The following is a 27,121-nucleotide window of genomic DNA, read 5'->3' as shown; positions in this document are numbered from 1 at the left end:
GGCAATGCAGGGGCAAGGACCAGGGACCATTGTTTGCCTGACTGCCCTCTCTACCCTGAATCTCTTGCTCCGGGGCATTTTTCGCCCTTCTGGTTTGCTTTCTGTTCCTCTCCCTCAGAAAGAGAGAGAGTTAGGAGTCCCATCTTTGAGAGCTGATCTAGGGAGAAATTGTGCCCTCACAGAGTTCTGTTGCACCCATACCTGCGGATTTCCTCTCCTTCCGCTGCAGGGAGCATCCCTACTGAGGGCTTTTGCAGCAGGCACTGGCCGGTTGTAGAGGTCAGGAGTAGCTGATGCGGTTTTGAAACAATTCAGAGAACTGTGTTGGGCTGCGGAGGTAACAGGTACTGTAAAAGAGAGCAAACAAGGCCAGCTAAGATGTCAGGCTCCCTGGGGAGGTGGGGGGGAAGGGATTAAAAATGAAAGCGCAATGTCTTGGCAGTTCGCTTTCTTAACCCCCTTATTAAATTATGACTTTGGTTTGAGGAAGATCCAACAAAGGGTATGTTTAGAATACAATCTTTGTGTTTTAAATTTGACTAATGAGTGGTTTTAGCACTTTCATTTGGTTCTCAGTCAACTTGTGTTCAAAGTGTCAATTAACCAATAAATATTATGAAAAACAAGAGTCAGAAATGGTTGCTACTCTTGCTAATGAGCTGCTAATGAAGTTGTGCCTGGGTGGGAAATGCAGGCTCTCTGGAATCCCCAAGAGTCTCTTCCAGAAAATGAGCTGTAGTGGAACTAAGGCCCCTAACCCCTGGGAAAAGGGCGCATTTAACTCCTTCCTTCTCAGTTGCCATTTCCCCCGCTCCTCCTTACTAAGGGGAGCTCACTGCCACTATCTCAGAGTTAACTTCAGTTATAGTGAGACTTTTTAAAATGTGGTTTTACTTGACTGAGTAATTCCTAAGACGGATTAGAGAGCTGCAAAAGCTGTGACTTTGCTGTGGTTTATTTCCAACTGCCTGGGCTTTGGTCTCTGTCTTTGTCTCTCTCTCTCTTTTTTTAAATTAAAAAAAAATGCTTTTTAGGGCTGCATGTACAGCACATGGAGGTTCCCAGGCTGGGGTTGAAGCTGAGTTGCAGCTGCCGGCCTACACCACAGCCACAGCAGTGAGGATCTGAGCCATGTCTGCGACCTGCACCAAGGCTCATGACAACTCCGCATCCTTATTAACCCACTGAGCGAGACCAGGGATTGAACCCGCATCCTCATGGATACTAGTTGGGTTCATTCCTGCTGAGCCACGATGGGGATTCCTGTCCTCTTCTAATTTTCTTGGGCATTTTCCGAGTCTCCTCATCTGTAACTTAGATACATACACATATGCACAGTTGAAAATGGCTTGAGGGAGTTCGTGTTGTGGTGCAGCGGAAACGAATCCAATTAGTATCCATAAGGATGCAGGTTCGATTCCTGGCCTCGCTCAGTGGGTCAGGAATCTGGTGTTGCCGTGACCTGTGGTGTGGGTCACAGATGCAGCTTGGATCCCAAGTTGCTCTGGCTGTAGCTCCGATTCAATCCCTAGCCCGGGAACTTCCATATGTCATGGGTGTGGGCCTAAAAAGCAAAAAACAGAGAAAGAAAATGGTATGAAATCTTGAATATATTCAAGATTTTGTAGGGTTGAGAGAGTAGGGAGTGGTGGGAAATGTACCTTTTTAAAAAGAGAAATGGCAGGACCTAGCAGACCACAGCAATCAGCGTGGTTATTGAAGACCGTCTCTGGCTGCTCGTGTCACTGGGTCTTTTCTAAGCTAAAGAGGATTCTGGTATGGGGTGCGCTGTCTGTTCGTGTCACTGGGTCTTTTCTAAACTAAAGAGGATTCTGGTTTGGGGGTGCTCTGTTAGTGCCAGTTGTCTTTTCTAAGCCAAAGGGGAACATGGGCCACACTGAGGGCAGGTGAAAGGGGAATGGAGGCAGTCGGCAGGCTGGGAAGCAGGCTGCATGGAATGCCCATCATGGGTCTGTGGCTGAAAAAAGCCCCTCTGCTCCTTCTCGCCTGGTCTCCTTTACCCCTGACTCTGTTAAACTGTGCGGCTCTGACAGGCCTCCTGGGCTGGTGGGAAGAGTCACTGCACCGGCTTGAAGGTCTGATGCTGTTGAGAGGAAGAGGATTGGCAGGGCCATGATAGAATTCCTACTTTTTCTGGTCAGAATACTGTCATCGCGTACTACTGTTTTTCTCATTCCCTAGCTGCTCCCTTTGTTCCGGCTTTATTACATCTGATGAGGTCAAGTATAAGAGCTTTCTAATGGCCTCCTTGCTTCTTATCTCCCTGTTTTATATGCTGAACTTCAGATGGAGTTACTCATTGCACCCTCAGTATACCCCTTTTTTGCTTACCTGAAGGTTATTCTCTGGGCTTGGAATTCTGAGTATTGTTATTCCTCTTCTCATTTCCTTGATGCTCCTCACTGGCAGCTATTGGTCTTGTTGACATGGTATCCTTTCCAGTGCCCAGCACAGCAAGTGACTTTCTTCAGTGAGTACCCAGTAAGCTGTAGTAGAAGGAATGCCTCGTCTAGCGCAGGCAGGCTCCTTCCTAATCCTCAGTAAATACTTGCTGATTAGCCGGTTGTGGCAAGAGGCTCACTGTGTCCTAGATAGGGTTACTTGGAGCCTCCATCCTGATGGCTGTTCAGAGTACCTCTCCAGCTGTAGTGCAGGGGATTTTGGTGGCATTGGCAGTCCTTGTCCTTGCAGACTCTTGTGAATTCTGTATGTAGATGTTGGTGAGTAGCTCTTGTCTGTCCTTGAGAACTGGGGAGAAGACATGGCTTAGGTCGCAGCAGGCAGGATTTGGGAATAGTTCCTGCTCAGCGGAAATATCCATGAGGACTAGTATCCATGAAGATATGGGTTCAATCCCTGGCCTTGTTCAGTGGGTTAAGGATCCAGCATGGCCAGAAGCTGTGGTGTAGGTCACAGACGTGGCTCGGATCCTGCATGGCTATGACTGTGGTGTAGACCGGCAGCTGCAGCTCCGATTCAACCCCTAGCCTGGGAACCTCCATATGCCACAGGTGGAGCCCTAAAAAAAAAAATTATTATAATGATAATAAAAATAAATAAAGATTTTGGAAGGTAGTTCTGGAGTGTAGTGGGAGCTGTCAGAATAGCTGTTCCCAGAGGAAGTTCGTGGAATCTCTTGATCTGAAGAGCTTTAATGCAGGTGATGGATTTCTACTTTTGCTTGGAAGCCATGTCAGAGAACTCACCTAACGCTCTGTCGAGATTGTAGGTTGTGTGGGAGAGTGAAAAATCAATTTGGAGAAAAGTTTTGTTTTTTCTCATATTGTCATCATTTAGTCCTTTTAGAAGATGCATAAATGTAATTATAATCCAAACTGATGCACTGTATGTTTTGCTGCTTACAAAAAAAAGAAAAAAAAATTTCCTTTTGTGTTTTCCTCCAAAAAATAACATTAAATGTAAACCAGTGAAACTGGAACACATCCTTACACCATGCACAAAAATAAACTAAAATGGCTTCCAAACTTAAATGTAAGATACGACACCATCAAACTCTTAGAAGAGAATATAGGCAAAACATTCTCTGCTATCAACCTTACAAATGTTTTCTCAGGTCAGTCTCTCAAAACAACAGAAATAAATCAAACCAATGAGACCTAATCAAATTGACAAGCTTTTGCACAGCAAAGGACACCATAAAAACAAAAACAAAAACAAAAACAAAAAAGACTACTTACAGAATGGGAGAAAATAGTTTCAAATGATGCCACTGACAAGGGCTTAATCTCTAAAATGTACAAACAACTTATACAACTCAACAGCAAAAAAGCCAACAACCCAATGGAAAAATGGCAAAAGCCCTGAATAGATATTTCTCCAAAGAAGATATACAGATGGCCAAAAAGCACGTGAAAAAATGCTCAGCATCACTGATTATTAGAGAATGTAAATCAAACCACCATGAGGTACCACCTCACACCAAGCCGAATGGCCATCATTAATAAGTCCACGAATAACAAATGCTGGAAGGAGTGTGGAGAAAAGGGAACCCTCCTGCACTGTTGGTGGGAATGTAATTTGGTACGACCACTATGGAGAACAGTATGGAGGTACCTTAGAAAACTATACATAGAACTGCCATATGACCCAGCAACCCCACTCTTGGGCATAAATCCAGACAAAACTTGCCTTGAGAAAGATACATGCACCTCTTCGTTCGCTGCAGCACTATTCACAATAGCCAAGACATGGAGACAACCTAAATGTCCATCAACAGATGTTTGGATTAGGAAGATGTGGTAGATATACACAATGGAATACTCCTCAGCTATAAAAAAGAACAAAATCATGCCATTTGCAGCAACATGGATGGAACTAGAGGCTCTCATACTAAGTGAAGTAAGTCAGAAAGAAAGAGACGAATACCATATGATATCACTTATATCTGGAATCTAATATACGGCACAAATGAACCTTTCTACAGAAAAGAAAATCATGGACTTGGAGAACAGACTTGTGGTTGCCAAGGGGAAGGGGGAGGGAGTGGGATGGACTGGGAATTTGGGGTTAATTTATGCAAACTATTGCTTTTGGAATGGATAAACAATGGATCCTGCTGTGTAGCACTGGGAACTATATCTAATCACTTATGATGGAGCATGATAATGTGAGAAAAAAGAGTATATCCATGTATGTGTGACTGGGTCACCTTGCTGTACAGTAGAAAATTGACAGAACGCTATAAACCAGCTATAATGGAAAAAATAAAAATCATTATTAAAAAAACATTAAGCATTGGTTCAGGATTCAACACCGTAGAGAGGTTTGTGCACATTTTGTTGTTGTTACTGGTTCAGTTCAAGTCCTGCCTTGGAGACAGGATAGATGCTCATTTGTGTGAGGCGGGGATCTTGCCAGGACTTGTTTGGAGGTTTTGAATAAAAAAGCAGGAGAGGGCTGCGGTAGTCATGGCAACCGGGCTTGTAAAGTCACAGCTCTGACCAGCCCTGGTTAGGAGCTTGAAGGCCCCTGTGAGGTGAGTGGTGATGCTTCTCGTCCCATAATTCCTCCTATTTCTTCTGGTCTTGGAAGTGGGGCCAAGGGGCTGGGATTCAGGCTGACCTTCCTGGTGACCTACTGTGTGCCTGGGGTCGAGCCTCAGCTGAGGGCGTACATAACTGGACCTTGCCCTTCAGAAACTTGGCGTAACTGGGAGTTTTTACTCTTATTAACACATACCCTTGATAAATAAAATGTCTTAGTTTCATTCTGGTTGACATTTACCTTTTTGGGGCTGTGTTTCCTGAAGCACTTTTAACTTTTTCTCCGCATTGACACAGTGTTTTCTCATTTATTCTTCACAACAGTCTAATACATTAGCAAAAGCAGACATGATAAAGTCTTGTCATCTGACACATAAGGGCATGGAGATTCAGAAAGGAAAAAAAAATTTGGCTGAATTTACTTGGTCCTCAGTGAAAGAGCTGAGTGGGTAGCAGCGTTCTGGTGCTCATGGTTGCATGGCTAGCTCTCATCTGCACAGGCCATGCCAGGGCAGCCCTTTGATTTTCTGCTCTTGAGTCCAGGTTTGACTTGAGAGAGCCTCAAAGGCCCTGGAGGGGGAGGTTTCCAGGCAGAAGTCTATAGGGGACAAGTCATACCTCTTACACCTTCCAAAGACAGGTGACTCCAGAGGCATCTGATGCCAACACAGAAACGAGGGCACTGTGGCATGCATTTCAGTTGGCCCTGTCTCCACTGAAGCAGGGCAGTCAGGCTACACAGCAGGCTCATTGTGAGTACTACCTGAGGAGGATGCTGCCACTCTGAGCCCAGGAGGGCTAAATTTCCAATCACTGGGAAGGGGTGAGTTGGAACAAATACTGTGGCAGACAAGATTTGTCAACAGGTGAAAACACCTTTTCCAGTTGTTACAAACTGGCTGTACCCTGAATTCCGCATATAGATATGTTTTGTTTGGCTTTTATATTTTAAAATTTGAATGCTTGTAGAGGGGGCGTTATTTTTCCTCAGCCCTCACCACTCCCTGTTGTCTTACAAATGGCCTTCCTCACTCCTCTCTCTTACTTTCCTGGTTCCCATGGGCATCTGAGTTGGCTTCTCCATTCTCGGGCCAGTATTTCTTACCTGTCCCAGCAGGATTCCTCTGGCCCGGTGTTTCATGGCCTCAGGTTTTCTTCTTCCTATCCTATCCAGAACTGTCCTTCTGGGTTTGTGTTTAGTCTTCGAACTGAGCTTTTTCTTAGCCCCTAGAAACTTGCTGTCACCTTGGACTCTATCTGATGCACTAATTGCTGTTCAAGGCTTCAAAGGAGAAGTACTGCTTTATCCAAAGAAATGAAATTTTTGAACAACTTTATTGAGATAAAATTTATATACCACAAAATGCACTCATTTAAAGTGTACAGTGGGAATAATCCTCTAATGTCCTAGGGACCGTCGGGAGAATGGACGGGTGGTTTCCACACTGTGGTGTTTCATGGGCCAGAAAACTTCAAAAGAACATTTTGAGGGCCAAAGGCTAACTTTTTTACTTTGCTGAGTTAAGGGCCTTACTATAGAAACAACCCACTGTCATCTGTCATCATCATTAGCTCATTTTATAAAAAGACATTTTAACACTAAAAAGATAGAAATGATACCATGTCAGAAAAAAGAACTATTCTCTTTATTGGACACTTTTAACTTCCTTGTTTCAGGACCATTGGAATGAATTGCCACAATAAACAAACCACTTCAAAACTCAGCTTTAAAACAACAGTAATTTCTTTTTGTATAGCTCTGACTCTTAGAACTGTAGTAATAGTTCTCAAACCCTTCAGATGCCCCCACATAAAAAATTAAACAACCAGGATGTGGAGGAGTGGGAACCACAAAATGGAATATTGTCACTAACAAATGAATCAAGTGTTACAAACTGATAACATCATCATACTGAAGCGGGTAAAAGGTATGAAAGGAACTGAACTAAGTGATCTTGTGAAGGAACAAACCCCTTGACTAGTTACTGTAAAACTCAAGACAAAGAAACTGTCTAGACACGCTGTGACCTGTTTGGGTAGATGTATTTCTCACAGGGGTATGTGCTCGCGATTTTGAAACCACTTTATATGTATGCTGGAATTGAACAGTAAAGAAAATACTGCATGTAATTAGAACCAGTTTTTTCACTATTGAAGAGAGACGTGACAGATAAGGACATGAGGGAGACAAGTGAATCCCGTGGCGTTAGATTGGAATCTGAGACATCAGGATAAAACTTACAGATTTTAATAGGTTGACAGACAAGCAGATACAGAAATATAGATTTATATATATGCATATGTGTATACACATACTTAAATTTCTTCTCTCTGTCCCATAGACAGAGCCCAGAGGCAAGGACAACCCGTAGTAAGGAGCACACCTGTCATGCAGATAGTGGTTTCAAACAGTAGGGCTCCTTGAAAAGTGGTTGATTCCAGGGCTAGGGGAAGGAAAATGCAAGATGAACTTGGAACATTTCGTGGAACCAGAAAGTAAGAAAATAGTTGAAAGAAGAAAATGAAAGAGAAAGAGACTTGTCAAAAAAAACGCAAGAGCGAACATGAAATAATTTGAGCAACAAAATAATGATCATACTGGATTATAACTCATGGAATAAAATATCCAAGAGAACATACTGGTAAAATAAATACTTAAATAAATGAAAGAGTCACAGTTTTTCCTTGTAGTAAAATTTCAGTTAATAAATGTGTGGGGGAGTTCCCCTCGTGGCGCAGTGGTTAACGAATCCGACTAGGAACCATGAGGTTGCGGGTTCGGTCCCTGCCCTTGCTCAGTGGATTAACGATCCGGCGTTGCCGTGAGCTGTGGTGTAGTTTGCAGACGCGGCTCGGATCCCAAGTTGCTGTGGCTCTGGCGTAGGCCAGGGGCTACAGCTCCAATTCGACCCCTAGCCTGGGAACCTCCATATGCCGCGGGAGCGGCCCAAGAAATAGCAGCAACAACAACAACAACAAAAAGACAAAAGGCAAAAGACAAAAAAAAAAAAAAAAACCTCTCAAAAAAAAAAATAAATAAATGTGTGGGGAAGGGAGGGAATAGAAAAGTACCGTTTGACCCGCCCCACAGTGGTAATTTTTACAAATGGATCCCCCCGTGGTGTGCAGAGGTTTGAGGAAAAAGGGAATTTATGTAATCTCAAAATGTTTCCCCCGTGACTTTTTTTTAACAATTCAGAGATGTTTAGGATGTGCACAACATTGTGCAGCTGTCCCCGCTGTCTGTGTCCAGAACATTTTCATCACCCTAAATAAACAGAAACAGTACTCCCTAATGGTCACTCCCCGTTCCTCCTTTCCCCTAGCCCCTGACAACCATGAATTTACTGTGCCTATTTATCTTCCTGTTCTGCACATCTCATATGACAGGAATCATATGATATGTGGCTTTTTTTTATCTGTCTTCTTTCACTTAGTGCAATGCGTTCAAAGTCTGTCCATGTTACAGTATAGATCGGTATGTCATCCCTTTTTTAACTTACTGTCTGTTTTATTCCAACTTTATTAAGATCTGATTGACATAAATGTCATTTGTATAAGTTTTAAGGTGTATGGCATGATTTGAAGTATTTCATTCCTTTCAGTGGCTAAATAGTGTTTTAGCACATGAATAGAGCACGGGGGGATCCATTTGTAAAAATTACCACTGTGGGGAGGGTCTAACGGTACTTTTCTATTCCCTCCCTTCCCCACACATTTATTAACTGAAATTTTACTACAAGGAAAAGCTGTGACTCTTTCATTTATTTAAGTATTTATTTTACCAGTATGCTCTCTTGGATATTTTATTCCATGAGTTATAATCCAGTATGATCATTATTTTGTTGCTCAAATTATTTCATGTTCGCTCTTGTGTTCGCTTTTGTGTTTTTTTGTTTGTTCATTCCTCAGTTCATGGACGTTTGGGTTGATGCCACATTTTTGGCTATTATAAATAATGCTGCACTGAACACTCATATGCACGTTTTTGTGTGAACATGTTTTTAGTTTTCTCGTGTACACACCTGGGTGTAGAATTGCTAGATTCATATTGTAGCTCTTTGTTCAATGTTTTGAGACACTGCCAGTCTGTGGTCCACAGTTGGGTAGTTTCGTGCTATTTGTTTACCATAGTTCAGTAGAAACTACTTTTGTTAGTTGATCAAGGCCAGTGTCGTCAGTAATAGGACATTGACATCACAAACCCTTTGACATGATGCACAGAGAAGAGCAGGATGTAATGTCTGTGGTGCTTCTGTGAAGGTAGCATGGACTGAGCTTAATCATGACAGAACCAGACAGTCTTGGTTGGCTGACCAGTATTCCTTAAGGGTGTCAGGGTCACAAAAGACAAAGGAAGACTGAGAAATTGTTGCAAACACCAGGAAATAAGGGAGAAATAACAACCAAAGGCCATATGGGATTCTGGAACAAAAAAGGACCTTGGAATGGAAATACCGGTAAGATTTGAAAAGGATCTCTCTCTCTCTCTTTTTTTTTTTTTTGCCATGTCCACAGCATTTGCAAGTTCGTGGGCCAGGGATCAAACACAGCAATGACAACGCCAGATCCTCAATGTGCTATGCCACAGGAGAACTCCTGAAAAGAATCTTTAGTTTGGTTACTGTTTTTTTTTTTTTTTTTTTTTTTTTTTTTTTTTTTTGTCTTTTTGCCATTTCTTGGGCTGCTCCTGCAGCATATGGAGGTTCCCAGGCTAGGAGTCTAATTGGAGCTGTAGCCACCAGCCTACGCCAGAGCCACAGCAACGCAGGATCCAGCCACGTCTGCAACCTACACCGTAGCTCACGGCAATGCCGGATCCTTAACCCACTGAGCAAGGCCAGGGATCGATCCCGGAACCTCATGGTTCCTAGTTGATTCGTTAACCACTGAGCCACGACAGGAACTCCTAGTTAATGGTATTAATTTCCCAGTGATTGTCTATGGCTATATAAGATATTCACGTTGGGAAAAGCTGTGTGAGTGATATATGGAAACTTCTGTACTATTTTGGCAAGTTCTGTGTAAAGGTAGTTTAATGTAAAAAGTTAAAAAAAGAAATGTGCTCATTTATTCTTGCTCACATGTCTGCAGTCTCGATAAGCTAGGCTCAGCTGACCATGGTTGGGCTCAGCTAGGCTCAGCTCCAGTCTGCACTTTGGGTCCAGGTCTGCTCTATGGGTCTTTTATCCTTCTTGGAGGAGAATGCTAATGGGACATGTTCTTCTCATGGGATGCGCAATTCCAAGAGACAAGCCAAATACACAAGCACGTTGCAAACGTCTGTGGGACACCTGCTAACATCCTGCTGGTCAAAGCATATCACAAGCCAAAAAGTCAAAGGATGATAAAACACATTCCACCACTAGGAGGAGGGACTGCGAGGTCACACCGCGAAGGGGGTGGATGGAACAAAACTGGCGACAGTGTTGCAGTCTCCTACCAATATTTCTTCTTCCCAGGGAGCTTGTGTTAGGGAAGCAGACACTATAGGCTTTGCGGGCCTGTTTGCCTTTGGATTCCTATATTATTTTCTGCCTGTCCTCTTCTTGTTTACCCCCTCCCCATCCCCAACGCATTACCTGCATGTATCTGGTGACTTTTTTTGCCTCCGCTCTATTCTCCAGTCCTCTGGTCCCTTTACAGAGGCCCTAGAAAGGAAGCAGGTCAGATCACACTCTCTAACTTGGCCTTTTTCCCAATGGGGTGGAAACATTTGAAATACTGTGTTTTCTGCTGCCTCTGCCACTGCTTCTGTGGCTGGTTTCATGTATTTTAAATGAGCGTAACCTGTATTTTAAGTTAATGTTATTGTGGTTGCTCTTGCCCCCTGTGGTGGCTTATGCGAAGGGAGTAATTTTAGAATTTTCCCCAAATAAAATAAATCGATTCACATAAGATCCTAATCTCTTCCTTGGCCAGCTTAGTGCAGTATAACCTATTATGTTCTGCAACTTTTAAAGTCTTGGACTTTATCTCTTTTTTATTTCTAATTTTGATCAAAAGTCTGAAAATTTAAGATGCTATTATTATTATTGTTACTATTGTTAGTACAGTTACACCTAAAAATAACTTAGAAGTACTTGGAATTCCCTGGTGGCTTAGAGGGTTGAGGACTTGGTGTTGTCATTGCTGTGGCTTGAGTCACTGCTGTGTCATGGCTTCCCTGACCAAGAAACTACTGTATACCATGGGTTTGGCAAAAAAACCCCAAAAACCCACGACTGCTAATTATTATGAATCTACTTGCCCTAGTGAAAATCCTTGTTTTCATTTCTACACACCTCTAGATAAGTTGGTTTTCCTTCTTTCGTTTTAATTTCCCACCTAACAGCTAATTATCGAGGATTTACTGTGTGCTTGGTTATGTGATAGATGAAGTATGAGGATAAAATGGTGAGCATTATATTAGCTAGACAAATTCAAAGCTAAAATAGAACTATTGATTGGGGTAAGTGTTGTTAAGAAAAATAGTCATGGCGGCGTGAATGCCCGTAGGGGGCAGCCAGTCCTCGGATGGGAAAGTAGAGGATGCCTCTCAGGGGAAGTGACTCGTAGCTGGGATTGGAAGGATGAGGAGATGGAGGCTGGGGTTGGAAAGAGCCTTCTGGGCAAAGGAAACAACAGGTGGAATGCCCACAATAGGAGAGCATGGTTCTTTCATGGAAGGGAAAAAAATCAGGGTGGCCTAGAGCCTGGGGAATAAGGAGTGGACAAGGCTGAAGAGGCAGGAAGGGGTAGATACTAAAGGGCCTCATTGACTAGCGTGAGGGTTTTCATCTTTAAGAACAGTAAGAGCTGTTTTTAAAAGGTATAAGGCTGGGGAATGACATAGATTAATATCAAAGAAGACGTGAGGCTTCCTGTCGTGTCTCAGTGGTAATGAACCTGACTAGTATCCATGAGGACGTAGGTTTGATCCCTGGCTCCACTCAGTGGGGTAAGGAGCTCATGTGGCCGTGAGCTGTGATGTAGGCTGGCAGCTACAGCTCCACCTTGACCCGTAGCACCTGGAAACTTCCATACGCCACGGGTGAGACCCTAAAAAGACAGAAAAAAAGATGCAGTACATATATACAGTGGAATATTACTCAGCCATTTAAAAGAACGAAATAATTCCATTTGCAACAACATAGATGGACTTTGAGATTATCGTACTAAGTCATGTTAGTCAAAGACAAATATCATAATATCACTTATATATGGAACCTAATAAAAAATGATACCAGGGAGTTCTCGTCGTGGCGCAGTGGTTAACGAATCCGACTAGGAACCATGAGGTTGCGGGTTTGGTCCCTGCCCTTGCTCAGTGGGTTAACGATCCGGCGTTGCCGGGAGCTGTGGTGTAGGTTGCAGACGTGGCTCGGATCCCGCGTTGCTGTGGCTCTGGCGTAGGCTGGTGGCTACAGCTCCGATTAAACCCCTAGCCTGGGAACTTCCATATGCCGCGGGAGCGGCCCAAGAAATAGCAAAAAGACAAAAAAAAAAAAAGATACCAAAGAACTTACTTATAACACAGAGACGACAGACTCACTGATTTCAAAATCAAATTTAGGGTTACCCAAGGGGAAACTGTGGCAAGGGGAGGGATCGATTGGGAGGATGGGATTGACACACTTACACCACGGTATCGCTGTATAGAGAACAGAGGACTAATAAGAGCCTACTGTATGGCACAGGGAGGTCTACTCAATGTTGTGTAATAAGCTTTGTGGGAAAACAGAACGGATATATGTATAATTGATTCACTTTGCTGTACACCTGAAGCTAATACAACATAGTAAATCAATCATACCCCAGTAAAATTTTAAAAAAAGAAAAAAGGTCATGCATTGTAAAGAACAGTTGGATTAGGAGCTAAGAGTAGGTAGTGGAGGCTATCCGGAAGGTTTTCACACTGTGCAGAAAAGAGATGATGGTAGTTCAGAGAAGGGCCGTGGGTGGGGTGGACAGAGGGAAGGGTATGAATTCAAGAGACCTTCAGCAGGAAAAACTACAGATTTGGGAGACCAGCTGGATATGGGGGGTGGTGAAGCAGAAGGACGTCAAGGTTGACCTGTGCCTCATTCAGCCAGGATACACTGCCGTTTCATCAGTTTGGGATCCTTCCAGGTGAGATAATCTATCCCATTCCTGTATTCGGAGATGAGACTAATGCTAAAGAAGTTACCTCCTGCCCTGTGGTCATAGGAATAGGGTAGATGTTACTTTTTCTTTGGTGTTCTTATTGTTATTAGGCCTCATGTCTTCCCAGAACCAACTTCCTCAGCCATTACCTTTCTTTTTTTTTTCTTTTCTTTTTTTTTTTTTTTTTTTTTTGGTCTTTTTGCTATTTCTTGGGCCGCTCCCGTGGCATGTGGAGGTTCCCAGGCTAGGGGTCAAATCGAAGCTGTAGCTGCTAGCCTATGCCAGAGCCACAGCAACTCGGGATCCGAGCCGCGTCTGCAACCTACACCACAGCACACGGTAACGCCGGATGGTTAACCCACTGAGCAAGGGCAGGGACCGAACCCGCAACCTCATGGTTCCTAGTCGGATTCGTTAACCACTGCGCCACGACGGGAACTCCATTACCTTTCTTTTTTTACCCCACATTGGGCTTCCAGTAGTGCTTCACAGCCGTTCCAGTTCTTCAGACCCCCTCTGCTCCCTGCCTCGTGAATGTGGCCTGCTAGCTTCTGTGTCTGAGCCTTTGCATGCAGGGCTCCATCTATTGGGGATTCCCTTTTCCCCGAGTCTGAGTCTCACTCTTTGCCTCATTTAACCCTAGCTTAGGAGTTCCTGTCGTGGCACAGCGGAAATGAGCCCGACTAGGAATCATGAGGTTGCGGGTTCGATCCCCAGCCTCGCTCAGTGGGTTAAGGATCTGGCGTTGCTGTGAACTGTGGTGTAGACGGGCAGCTGTAGCTCTTATTAGACCTCTAGCCTGGGAACCTCCCTATGCCGTGGCGGCGGCCCTGAAAAGCAACAAAACAAAACAAAACAAACCTAGCTTAGCCTTATTCAGGGAGCCTCCCCATAGCAAGTTTTCCCCATTCTACTCTGAACATACTTTTTTTAAATCCCTGAAGCATTTTGGTTAGGTTTGAGGTTAGAAGTGGCTCGTTATACACAAAACTCATGGACTCAAATTCCTATTTAATTTTTAGGCAAAGATAGAGAAACTCCCTGCTGAACTGGGGTGGCAGGAACAGAACAGCTTGTCTTGGCATGGTGTTCCCCTGGCTCCTTGGTTCTCTGATGGTGGCACCGTGGCTGGTGTAACTTGGAGGTCACTGCAGTCCTGCCAGAACTGAAGAAACCTGCATTCTTGCTACATCATTATTCTTTTATACCCAGAGTTTACTTGATCATCTCAGAGAACTTGTGCCATGTGCTCCCCATGGAGAAATGTTTCCGATTGTCATCCTTTTTTGATTCCTGAATCAAACTCGGCATCAGCGAGGCAAAACCTGGCAGGAGAAAGCAGAGTCAAAGTTCATGTGTCAAAGCAGCATCTCTGCTCCTACATGTCTAGTCTTTTGTAGAGTCAGTCCTTTCCCTGAAATTTTCTCTATCTCTATGGCCATTAACATTCTTCTTTGTATTCCTGGAAACTGCCGCGGTGGCCTGGTATGTAGTAATTGCTTGGTCAGTATCAGTTTCACGAATGAATGAATAAGTAAAATTCCATTTGTAGTATGTGATCTTACACAGTTGTTTTTAAACCATCCTTGGGTAATTTTGTAAAATGTGTATGAATAATCCATCCATCCACAGCACTTGTTTTCCCACCTAATGGATCAGCTCCTCTAAGATGGGTGGGCATAGGTTTTTAGTTTCTTTTGGTTCCGATCCCTGCCTTTTTAACTTGCTATGTCATCTCATCTTCTAGGCTCTTCTTTCTGCCTTCTTTGTTCTCATAAATTTTTTTTTTTTTTGTCCTTTTAGGGCCGCACCCTTGGCATATGGAGGTTCCCAGGCTAGGGATCCAATGGGAGCTATAGCTGGTGGTCCACGCCAGAACCACAGCAATGTGGGATCTTCAGCCTACACCACAGCTCATGGCAATGCAGATCCTTAAGCCATGAGCAAGTCCAGGGATCAAAGCTGTGTCCTCATGGATGCTAGTCGGGTTCGTTAACTGCTGAGCTATGACGGGAACTCATTGTCATAAATGTTAAGTGCCACAATTTTTACAAATCAAGCTCTGGCTTAGGGGCTGGGCAGATAAAAAGGAGGCGATACAGTCCCTGTGCCCAAGGAGGATGGAGCCTCGTTGACTGCGTGAGGGTAGTAAGGTACAGGCTCGCTGGAATGGCAGGCCGTCTGGTTCTGTGGGATTGTCAGGAGCAGGACCTGAAGGGTGTCCCGGAGGGCACTGGTCTCTGGTGGAGTGCAGAGGCTCTTCCACCTCGCCCCGTTGCCGCATCCGGCGGGGATTAGCCGAAGGAGAGTATGCGCGTGGGATGTGTGCTTGAGAGAGAACTCAGTGGATCACGTTGCCTTGCTAGCTGTTACATCGCCTTGTCCCTCCAAGCATCATATCTCACAGGCTTTCTCTCTTATTGGCTTTTAGGTCAGGCTGTTCCTGCAGGATCCCATGTGCGGCTGAATCTCCAGACTGGGGCAAGAGAAGTGAAACTCCAAGATGAGGACAAGTTTCGAAGCAATTTGAAAGGGTTGAAAAAAGGCAAAAGGTACCATGTCAACTCTAGAAACTGGGAGTCTGGTAGCGTTGATTTGATAATACTGAAAATCACGACGGTGTCATGTTTCTTAACCCAGATACACGTGGCTTTAAAAATTTTTGAGACTTAATAGCTTAGAATTTGTGATAAATTCATCAGTGTCCTATGGAAGTTTACTTCTAAGGTCTTTGGAAAGAAATCGTTTGCAAAGCAAATTGATAGTTTAAAAAAGGCTTCGGGGAATGCTTAACCTGCTTTAAAAATGAAGCCACTTTTCCCAGTACTTTGAGTGCACCCATTTGAATCCCAACAATTAATGTGCTGATTACAGATGAGTCATCTATTCATTAAAACAGGCCTGTTAGGCCTTCTGCTTTGCCGTAATACTTCCTTGGTGAACAATAAAATTGCATTTTAAAGTCTGATTCACACTAACTTTTCCTCTTGTTAGTCTATATTAAAACAGGCTTTCTTACAGTATAAAAGTATTCCAGTGGTAAGACTTGCCTTATTTTTTAATAACCAGCTCAGATTATTTATTTTTGAGCAATCTATAGTCTCTGCTTTTCTGGGTTTTGTCTTGAATTACAACGTTTTCTTTCTTTTTTTCTTTTTTTCTTTTGTCTTTTTAGGGCCGTACCCTGGGCACATGGAGGTTCCCAGGCTAGGGGTTGAATCAGAGTTACAGCCTCCAACCTATGCCAGATCCAGCATTGCCACAGTGGCTCAGATCTGATCCCTGGCCTGGGAATTCCGTATGCTGCAGGGTGGCCAAAAAAAAGGAGAAGAAGGAAGGAAGGTAGGGAGGGAGGAAGGAAGGAAGAAAATGATGTGAACTTCAGATTTCAGTGTCCATAAATAAAATTTTATTGGAACGTAGATGCTGATTCATAATTGGTTTTTTGATTTTTTTTTTTTTTTCTTTTTAGGGCCGCACCCAAAGCACATGGACGTTCCCAGGCTAGGGGTTGAATTGGAGCTACTGCTGCTGGCCTATAGCACAGCCCCAGTAACAGCAACACTAGATCCAAGCTGTGTCTGCAACCTACACCACAGTTCACAGTAACAACCAGATCCCTGGCCCCCTGAGCGAGGCCAGGGATTGAACCTGCATCCTCGTAGATACTTGTCGTATTTGTTTCTGCTGTACCACAATGGGAACTCCCTGATTTGTCTGGGTTTTGTTGTGTTTTTTTTTTTAATTAAGGCACATACAATGTTTTTTAGACATAATGCTATTGCACACTTAATAGTCTGCAGTGTGGTCTAAGCATAACATTTGGAATTCCCTGGCAGCCTAGCAGTTAAGGATTCAGTGTTGCCAGTACTGTGGCTCAGATCACTGCTGTGACATGGGTTCAGTCCCTGGCCTTGGAACTTCTGCATGCCGAGCGTATGGGCAAAACAACAACAGTAAAAACCAGGGAGTTCTCTTGTGGCACAGTGGGTTAAGGATCTGGCGTTGCTACTGCAGCAACTTGGGTTGCTGCTGTGGTGTGGGTTCAGTTCCTGGCGTGGGAACTTAACACATGCTGTGGGTGTGGCCAAAACCCAAAAACCCCATAACTTTTATGCTCTGGGAAACAAAAAACTCCATGTGACTAGCTTTATTGCAATATTCTCTTCATCGTGATGGTCTGAAACCAAGGCCTCAATATCTCTGAGATACATGTCAGTATTGGGAATCAGTCAAGATTGAGCAGTCCTTGAATTTTTATTATTTTGCAGTTATGTATGAGGCAGAAAGGGACCTTAGAGATCCAGTTTTTACCTGAGTCTTTTCTCTTATATGCCTGGCAGAAGGTCGTCCATCCTGTGCATGTGGCATTCACGTGCCCACAACGTAGCTTGTTAAGTAGCTTGGGCAGTTTTGCTATTGGAAAATTCAACGTTATATTATGATACGTAAGGTAAGGAGGTATTTGTCCTCCTAATAGTCACCCCAAACTGGGAAAGATCTTTACTTTCAGTTAGGCCCGAACCTGGAGTTACCCGGGTTATATGATGATTACTTTCTCAGCACCATCTAAGAAATAGTCACATCTCATTCTTGTAGTCCCTGTCAGCCCTGCTCCATCTGTAGCATGCACACACGCACATATTTACATGTCTCAAAAATACTTAGGAAATCTTTTTTCACATCTGAGCCAAATATTATTTTCTGAATAAGAAGCCTGTTATTTTCCTGGTTTAAGAATATTGAATTAGGAATGTAATTAACTTGGATCTTTTTGTTTATTAGTTTTAATATTATGAGAAGTGATTTCTCCAACACCTGACCATAGAGCCTCTACAGGAGCACTTCTTGCTTTGTCTGGTACTCCCGTCTTTTTAGACTAGAAGGCAGAGCCATCCACGTGGTCTGTAGTAGACACACCATAAGAGAAGAATATTTGTCCCCATTCCTGCCTCGTTACTTTTCTCCTTTGAAATGTTTCTGAGAACTTTGATCTGGAATGGCCTCCAGGATATGCTGGGCATGTCCTCTTTGTTTTCAGCATTTACAGGCAATGGCAAACCTGTCTGAACAGCAAACCAAAGGCATTGACAGAGTGCTATTAGTGTTGACTGCTCTGAGCTCTCTGGTTGCCTTTGGTGGTGACTTCCTCCTCCTGGGTAGACCTCATCCTGTGCTCCTTTAATTCTGCTTCACTGTGTCTTCTCACCTCTTTGGTTGTGGAATGGAAACAGAGGTCAAAGAGCAGCGCTGATTTTCAACATTATTACAGTATTTTGCTTAGTGAGTTAATTATCTTTTGGGGAACGAGACCCACATCTTTTCATTAGATTGTCAAAGAAGTTGGCAATCCCACAAAGTTAAGAACCACTAGCTAGAGAGATATGAGGATAGACTAATCCATGGCAACTTCTCCACTAGTCCTGCTGGTTGTGAGACTGGCCACACTGCTACCTAGAGCTACGATGCCTGAGGACTCTAAAGCCTGGGAGAATTCCCCAGACTCTGCCAGGGTTCTCTTGGCACTGCCTGAGTCGAGTGTATAGGTGGCTTTCAGCAGGTTTCCTCTTGCTCTTTATTTGTTAGGCTTTGCCGTCTCCGCTGGTTTCAGTCTGTATCCCTGTCAACCTCTCCGTAGTACATCTTTCTTTTTGCCCTGGAGCAAGCAATTTAGGCTCATCCTCAGTTGTTGAGAGGGATGAGGGACAAATTACATCAAGCTGTTCCATCTTGGTTTGAGCCTTTACCCCGGTATAATATGGTATAATAGTGAAGGGAGTGGGCCAGGACAGGACCATTTACTGCCTCCATTCATTCATTTTACAAAAGTGCCTGTTTGTGCCTCCTGAGTGCCTGTGTGCCAGTAAACAAAAGAAACAAGATGCTCACTTTATTGAGGCTGGCAGGCAGGCAGGCAAGCAGGAAAAGAGGTAAGTATGCATGCAAGTAAGGTAATTACAGCTTGAAATAAATCCTATGGAAGAAATAAACAAGGTGATGAGTCCCTGAGGAAGGCCGCTGTAGGTAGGATACTTTGAGAAAGCCTTGTCCACATGCTGTGTGAACTGAGAACTGAAGAGTGAGGGGCACTTGGTCATGCAGAGTGTTAACTTTACAGGTTTCAGGTTAGAGCATATCAGGCAGAAGAAACAAGAAGAGTTCCTGGCTTTGTTAAGGAAAGGGCTTTGTCAAGTTCAAAAAAAAAAACAGGAAAATATTGAGGTTGACTAGAGAGTAGGAGAAAGAAGAAGACTAATATGAGATGAGATTGGCAAGGTAGGAGGGGCCAGATCACCTGGAATTTTGAGGAGCAGGTTGGATGTTCTTTTCAGTAGAAATGTAATGAAAGCGCTTGGTGGATTTTGAGTGGGAGAGTGATTTAACGTAAAGTATTAGCAAGATCATTGTAGTTACTCTGAATGTGGAGGATGGATTGAGGGACAAAAGAAGATGCACAGAGAAAATCAGAATGCCATTTAAGGGGAGCAGGCAAAACATAATGATGGCTTAGTCTAGGGTGTATAATAGAGAGTGGATGAGTTAGAGATTTAATTTGGGGGTAGCAGCAATAGGACTTGCTTACATTTTAGCTGTAGGGGTTGAAAAAATGCTAGGGGTGGGGGTTCAAAGTAAAGCCTCATCTTAAGATTTACACAGCTAGGTACTTGACCATACTCTTTGTTGAAATAGATAAGATCGGAAAAGGGGCCGATTTATAGGAAGAACCATCTGGACCTCTGTTTTAGATGTAATAGGTATAGCGTGGCTCTTAAACAGTCAAGATCCAAGATATATCAGGTAGTTAGTTGTACAGGAGTCTGGCTGGTACTCGGGGAAGAGGTTTGAGTCAAAGATGCAGATTTGAGCATCACTGCCTTCTAGGTATTTTAAAACATCTAGGGCAGAGTGTGGAGATAGAGAAGAAAAGATTGTCCAGGACTGAACTCTGAGGTGTTCCAGCGTGTAGGATTCAGGTAGGAGGCAAGGAACCAGCAAGAAGAGTTAGAGAAGGTTTAAGGAAGAAGAACCAGGAGAAGGTGGCAACAAGAAGCCAGGAAAGGAGAGTGTTTCCAGGAGGGAGGGCTGAACTGCTGCTGAGTGCTTGAGGAGCATGACATCAGTGAAGGGGCCACTGGATTTGGCCATCAGTAAAGGGGCCACTGGATTTGGCCACCAGTTACTGGTAATTTCGATGAGCCGTCTTAGTGGAGCTGTGGGAACCGAATCCAGGTGAATGCATGTGGCACTGTAAGTAGCATTCAAGGAGGTGTGAACAGTGAATGAAGGTAATGTGTTCATAAAGTTGTCCTCTGAACAGGAGCAGGGAAGTGGCACGATAAGTAGAGTCTGGGCTGTCAGAGGAGCGTTGGTGTGCTGATGGGAATAATCCAGTCAAAGGAAAAATGGATGATAGCGGCAGGTGGGAGTGGTGTAAGCATGGGAGTTGAAGCTCTTGAAAAGGCAAGCGGGGTCGCGAGCCCCAGTTTGATAGGAGCAGGGACTCCGTCATCCCTTCTAGAAGGGGAAGCAGGGGGTCGAGCTGGAGGTGGGGTCCGTGTGTAGAGCTGGTGGTGGGACCGTGAGAGCGCTCCTGATGATTACCTGTTTCTCTCAGTGAACAATGACTTGCGAGTGCCTGCTGAGGGTCGTTGTATGTACGCCTGTGTGTGTGCAAGCACACATGGGCACACTCGTGTGTGTAGTTGAGGCTGAGAATGGGTGATGTAGCCTGGGACTGTGGATTTTAGGCAGCAAACAGATACAGACATGATGGGATTAAGCCTGACCTAGTCCAGGAGGAAGGACAAGATGCTGCTCAAGTTGTAGCCCTGAATACTTCGCTCCCTCTCCTGGCTAAGGTCAGGGCTGTGCATCCTCAGGCAGCTGGCGGCCGGCGATTCTCTGCCAGCAGAGGGATTCTCTCCCTACCTTGTAGGGTTGTGGTGATGCTTTGAATGAAATATTACTTTTGCAAGATTAACACAGTGCCTGACACATGGTTAAGTGCTCAATAAATGGAAGTAATTAGCTATTATTAATTAGTTTAGGCGGACTAACTAGTTTTAAAGAAGACAAGTGTTTTTCTGAGGCCCCTAAAGGGTCTCTAGGATGAATCGAAGACTGAGTAGCTCTCATTAGAGCTGAGGCCTGCTGGGATCTTGGACCGTGAGACTGATGTGCTCATTTCGCCTGGAGCAGGGAATGGCCCGTTAGCCCCTTCCTCCTTCACCTCTGCTATATCTTCAGGGATATCTGGATCCCCCTCCCCACCAGCTGGACCATCTTGTCAAGCAGAGTCCACAGTCCATCCTTCCCTTTGTCTGTGTGTCTCACTCTTTTTCTTACCCCTGTTCATTCAGTTGAAACAAGTACTGGTGGCAAAACCTGCCTTCCACCCCCAGCCCATGAGTGCCTTCTCCCCGTCAAGATGAATGGTTGTGGCTTGGAGGAGCTCCAGGGGTCTTTGTGAGGGTCGCACTCTGGTCTTGGCCAGGTTCCTGACATTATATCCACCTTGGTTCCTTTCTTCCTTCATCTTGGAGGCTGGCTCTGGAGAGTGGTTGGCCTTGATTTTGGTCCTTGATATCTCAAACCCATTCCTTTGTCAGGTTGACTCACACTTCCTGCATGTACTCTGTGCCCAGGGATTGGTCTTAATGGTCTGAATTTATCCAACCTCTTTTGGTAAAGAGAGACTGACTTGTCAAATGCCTATCCTGGGCGAGGGTGCGGGGCTCAGGTCCCTTTTGGTCTCTTTCCTAGAAGAATATCAATTAGGGTACATGTTATTTCCTCTGTCTGTGCCCACGGTCCTCCTTGGAGTCTTCCTCTGGCACGTGCTGAAAGAGCAGCACAAACATTCTAGACTTGGTTCTGCTTGAGTAGCTGGTTGAGAGCTCTGCGTTCATGGTGGGCTCCTGTCTGCCCCATGCCATTTCCTCCTCTTTGATGAAGTGACCCCATCTCTAGCTCTTTCTTCAGCTCTCTCCTCCTCTAGCTTCAAGGTTCAGTCACCCTGTTAGACTTCCGGCTAACCCACCGCAAAGGTAGGATAGTGTGCTCCAAGTTAGAGCTGGCCTGGCTTGGCTGGCCTGGGAGGGCCAGCCACTCAGAGGGCTTGTCTGTCTCGGGAACGATGGTGCCTCCCTCCTGACTCTCAGCTTCTCTTTGAACAGGCTGGACATCAACACCAACACCTATACATCTCAGGACCTCAAGAGTGCGCTGGCAAAATTCAAGGAGGGGGCAGAGAGGGAGAATTCCAAGGAAGACAAGGTGTGTGATGTTTTTATTTATTAATTTTAATTTTAATTTTTGGCCACGCCCATAGCATGTGGGAGTTCCCAGGCCAGGGATCAAGCCCAAGTCACATTAGTGATAATGCCAGATCCTTAACCCACTGTACCACTAGGAAACTCCTCTGTGATGTTTTTATAGTGAATTAGGATAATCTTGCAGGATGGCCTTGAAGGGAATCACTGCTTCCTAAAGCTTTAGCAGTAAACATGGGATAATAATAACAATAGTATTATAAAATAATTTAAAGACCAGTTAATGCCAAATAATTCACCCTTTGTAGACTAACTAAAAATGCTGGGAGTGTTTCTTTCATTATTTCCCATTACATATTTGATAAAATTGACGCACAGAGCAGAAATGGCTGTATTCTCCATTATCGCAGACATCAGTGAAGAGGACTAGAGCTTTAAACCCAGATCTTTGCACTTATGCTTAGATCAGACACAAGTCGGAAGGACAGAAGGAGTTCCCATCGTAGCGCAGCGGAAATGAATCCGACTAGGAACCATGAGGTTGTGGGTTTGATCCCTGGCCCTGCTCAGTGGGTTAAGGATCCAGTGTTGCCATGAGCTGTGGTGTAGGTCCCAGACTGTGACTGTGGTGTAGACTGCTGGTTGCAGCTCTGATTCGACCCCTTAGCCTAGGAACCTCCATCTGCCATGGTTGTGGCCCTAAAAAAGCAAAAAATAAAAATAAAAAAGAAAGAAAGGACAGAGGACCTAGGCCAATAAGGAAGAAGCCTGAGTCCTTTGAACATGGAGCAGACCTTTCCCAGACCTCAGATTCCTTCAGTGTACAAGGGTTTGGGACAAGAGAATGGCAGAGGTCTCCCCCAATTCTAAATTTGTTTGCAAGCTAAGGGAATGACAAGGAGAAAGAGGCAGGATTGCAGCCCTTTAGCTATGCCTCTAACATCTGGGACGGCTCAGAGATCCCACCCTCCCAGAAAGGAGCCTTACTCTTAGCTGGATCATGAGCTCATGTGATAGCCAGAGGATGTTGCAGGGTCGTTCTTACATTTCTGCCTGCGGCCTGTCCTTGAAAGGGTCTCCTCCGGTGGCCACCTCGCAGCCCTTCCCCCGTTCTCCCCCGTCCTCTCTTCACAGGCCCCTTTGCTTTGTGTGTCTCTCGGCCCTCATCCCAGAATCCTGGCAGTGTCTTGGAGAGGCAGCATCGAGTTCCTAACAGCCCGTATATTAGTAGAGGGACCTTTAGATCCTTCAGAGCTGAGTATTTCTGAGACAAAACGGACTTTTTTTTTCTGTCTCTCTCGGTGTGAGGGAGGCCCTTGGGAGAGGGTGCTGACATGCAGGCTTGGTCTCTGTCTTTACTCATCTTTCCAAAGTCACGTCTCCCAACATGGAGAGCGCATGTGGTATGAGAAGAGGAGCAGCGGGATGGCAGCAGCAGTGGGAAAGGAGGGGGACACGTGAAATTGTATCCTACTGCAGGTGCATCGATGGCGGGGGTTGGGGGGTGAGGAAAGCAAATCCCCTGCCTGGTGAAGGTGAGGACAGTGGAGGAGAGCCGTGCATGTCGAGGTGCCTGGAGCAGAGATTGGTGCTCCTGTGGCCGGGGGTTAGGCTCATTCCCACTCATCATCCCCTCACCATAAGCTCCGCCAGGGGAAGACGGGAACGTAGAAGTCAGCCCCTGTTCCCGGTCTTCCCTGTGGGTGGAAGACCCACTGCACTGTCTCTTCCCTTTGTCTCTCTCTATCTCTCTGTCTCTTTTTCTTTACGGCCGCACCTGTGGCATATGGAAGTTCCCAGGCTAGGGGTTGAATCAGAGCTGCAGCCACAGCCACAGCAATGTCAGATCCAAGCCACATCTGTGACCTACACCATAGCTTGTGGCATTGCCAGATCCTTAACCCACTGAGCGAGGCCAGGGATTGAACCCGCATCCTCATGGCTGCCTGTCGGTTTTGTTATCTCTGAGCCACAACAGGAACTCCCAAAAATATTTTTTTTTTTTAATTTTCCCACTGTACAGCAAGGGGGTCAGGTTAGCCTTAGATGTATACATTGCAGTTACAGTTTTTTCCCCCACCCTTTCTTCTGTTGCGACATGAGTATCTAGACATAGTTCTCAATGCTATTCAGCAGGATCTCCTTGTAAATCTATTCTAGGTTGTGTCTGATAAGCCCAAGCTCCCGATCCCTCCCACTCCCTCCCCCTCCCATCAGGCAACCACAAGTCTCTTCTCCAAGTCCATGATTTTCTCCAAAAATATTTTTAAAATATAAAAGCAAGTAATTAAGTTTTCAGTTGCTGTTTTTTTGGTTCTTTTTTTTTCCACTTAAAAATAATCCTTCCCCTGTGCAGGGGAGATCCCAGTAATGGTAGCCAAATGTGACACCCTATACCAGCTGATTTGAGGCAGCTGTCACTTCTGAGCTATGGCTGCACACCCTCTCTTTAGTTCTTGGGAGCCTAGGTTGTTAGTCCCTTCACTGAGGTGGTGGGTCCTTGGGTCTCTCTCCCGCTTTAATTTGTAGCCTGTGGGAACTGACTCAACCAACTCACTGCCAGTGCATTGGGACTGGCAAATAAATGGACCGGAAGTCGGTTGGGGAGTTTCTTACATGTCTCAAGCTCCTGGCTGCAGAAGCCACCATCATCTTTGTTTATCAATCTTTAACCAAAATCTTTACATGGTGCCTTGCAAGTACGGCGTAGTGCTTTTCTATTTAAAAAGACAATGCTGTGAGATACGGTGCCGTATCTTATCCATTGAGTGAATGTTTTCTCGACCTGATTTTTTGGGAGGGAGAGCATCAATTCCATTATGCAGTGGTACTTGATTAGATTTAGTGAATCAGCCCTTCCCAGAGTCCCTTGCTTTGTGGAAAACCTCTGTCTTGCCCAACAGATTTGAGCTATTGTTGTTGAGTCTGATCTGAACAAAATAAATCTGAAACAAATTACGTGATGCTTTATGTTTTATCACGTCACCTGTTGCTCATCTGTTCCGGTAAATGGCTCCATTAAAAAATACAGCTTTCTTAAACTTTTGATTCTGGGCAAGATGAAGCAGACTCATTTCTCCCTATTATTCCTGAAAAGGACAACGAAAGTCCTGGCCATAATACTAAAAGCAAATGTAAGAAGATTTTAAAGGTAGGAAGAAGGAAGATTAGATAGGGACCTTGGAATTTGAGGGATGACATGACAGTGTGTTCCTTGTTTTGTTTAATTTTTTTTGCCACATATATATCTGAGTGGACACTAGAGAAGCCTGTATCATGGAAATGCCAACAGGTACAGATAGAAAACGAAGTCTAAGAAAGGCCTGCTCTTTATAAGAAAGAATGAGGAAAAGGGCGGCCTGATAGAACAAAAAAACTTTTTTTTTTTTTCTTTTTGCCATTTCTTGGGCTGCTCCCATGGCATATGGAGGTTCCCAGGCTAGGAGTCCAATCGGAGCTGTAGCCGCCAGCCTACGCCACAGCCACAGCAACTCGAGATCTGAGCCGTGTCTGCAACCTACACCATAGTTCACGGCAACGCCGGATCCTTAACCCACTGAGCAAGGCCAGGGATCAAACTCGCAACCTCATAGTTCCTAGTTGGATTCGCTAACCCCTGAGCCACAACAGGAACTCCGATAACTCCTTTTTTTTACATTTTTAAATGTGAAAAATATCAAATGTGAAAGTTTCAAATTAAAAATTTTCTTTTTGTCTTTTTAGTGCCACACCAGAGGCATATGGAAATTCCCAGGCTAGGGGTCAAATTGGAGCTATAGCTGCCAGCCTATGCTGCAGCCACAGCAACGCAGGATCACAGCTGAGTCTGAGACCTACACCACAGCTCATGGCAGTGCCGGATCCTTGACCCACTGAGCGAGGCCAGGAATTGAACCTGTGTCCTCATGGATCCTAGTCAGGTTTGTTATCACTTAGCCACACGGAAACTCCTCAAATAAAATTTAGTAGCCACCGTCACCAGAGCACTTTTACTTTCCTTTAATGACCTTGGATCTTAGTCAATCACTTTGCTGTGAGAGCGGTAGGGTCTCACCGAGAATGTGAACTACTTGAATGAAAGCAGACTGGTTTAGGCTCTTCTAAGTGCTGTGACAGCAGGTAACTTGATAAAAATGTAGTGGAAACTTGCTTGGCTGAGCCAACCTGGGTGGAGCATTGTGAACTGAGGCTCATCATGATGAAATCCATGCTGTCAGACTCACCGTGTCCTTGACAGCCATGAAGCAATGACAGATCCAGTGCCGAGTTGTGCCATCATGACATATGTAAGAGAAGGCTCTATCAAAGTTCTTATCTGGGGCACAGAAAGAAACTTTTTCTATTGTCTGGTCAACCATGAGGTCCTAGAAAAAGGGAAGCACAAAGGAACAGAGGCCTTATGAGATTATTCAAACTTCTCAGAAGAAACACAGGATGCTCATTTCATAGCTTGATCTGAGCCAGAGGTCTGAATACTAAGAATCTGACCTAGGAGAGATCCCAAGAGGCACTTAGCCCAGATGCTTTCCTCACCTCCTCTTCATGTTCCAAAATGTGGGCTTGCTGACTCCAGATTTATCATGGTAAATTCCACGTTCAATTTTCAACATATGTAAGTCAATAAATTTAATCCAAGTCCCATGTAACATTGATTTCGATATAATATTGATGTTACGTTCAGTAACATCATTTGTGGAA

The 27,121-nt window shown here is 44.6% G+C and overlaps 2 protein-coding genes across 5 annotated transcripts in view; one reads left to right on the top strand and one right to left on the bottom strand.

The window, feature by feature from the left end:
- PSD2 (pleckstrin and Sec7 domain containing 2) overlaps positions 1–8,057 on the bottom strand; it is a 684,196-nt gene extending 676,139 nt beyond the window's left edge. Inside the window, exon 1 of the mRNA XM_085014757.1 lies at positions 7,942–8,057. The gene's annotated coding sequence lies outside the window, so the exon portion shown is untranslated. The remainder of the gene's footprint in view (positions 1–7,941) is intronic.
- SIL1 (SIL1 nucleotide exchange factor) overlaps positions 1–27,121 on the top strand; it is a 231,019-nt gene that overhangs the window by 135,226 nt on the left and 68,672 nt on the right. For all 4 annotated transcript variants that reach the window (XM_021084842.2, XM_021084846.2, XM_085014772.1 and 1 more), the window contains 2 exons: positions 15,583–15,703; positions 22,328–22,427. In XM_021084842.2, coding sequence (XP_020940501.2) covers positions 15,583–15,703; positions 22,328–22,427 — 221 coding nt within the window. The remainder of the gene's footprint in view (positions 1–15,582; positions 15,704–22,327; positions 22,428–27,121) is intronic.

Source organism: Sus scrofa, chromosome 2 (genome assembly GCF_054392235.1).
Source record: "Sus scrofa isolate SSC_HxYL_T2T_F1_AM1 chromosome 2, Sscrofa_HxYL_maternal_Yorkshire_Landrace_v2.0, whole genome shotgun sequence".
Taxonomy (NCBI): Eukaryota; Metazoa; Chordata; class Mammalia; order Artiodactyla; family Suidae; genus Sus; species Sus scrofa.
This window is presented reverse-complemented; position numbering and strand designations above follow the sequence as displayed.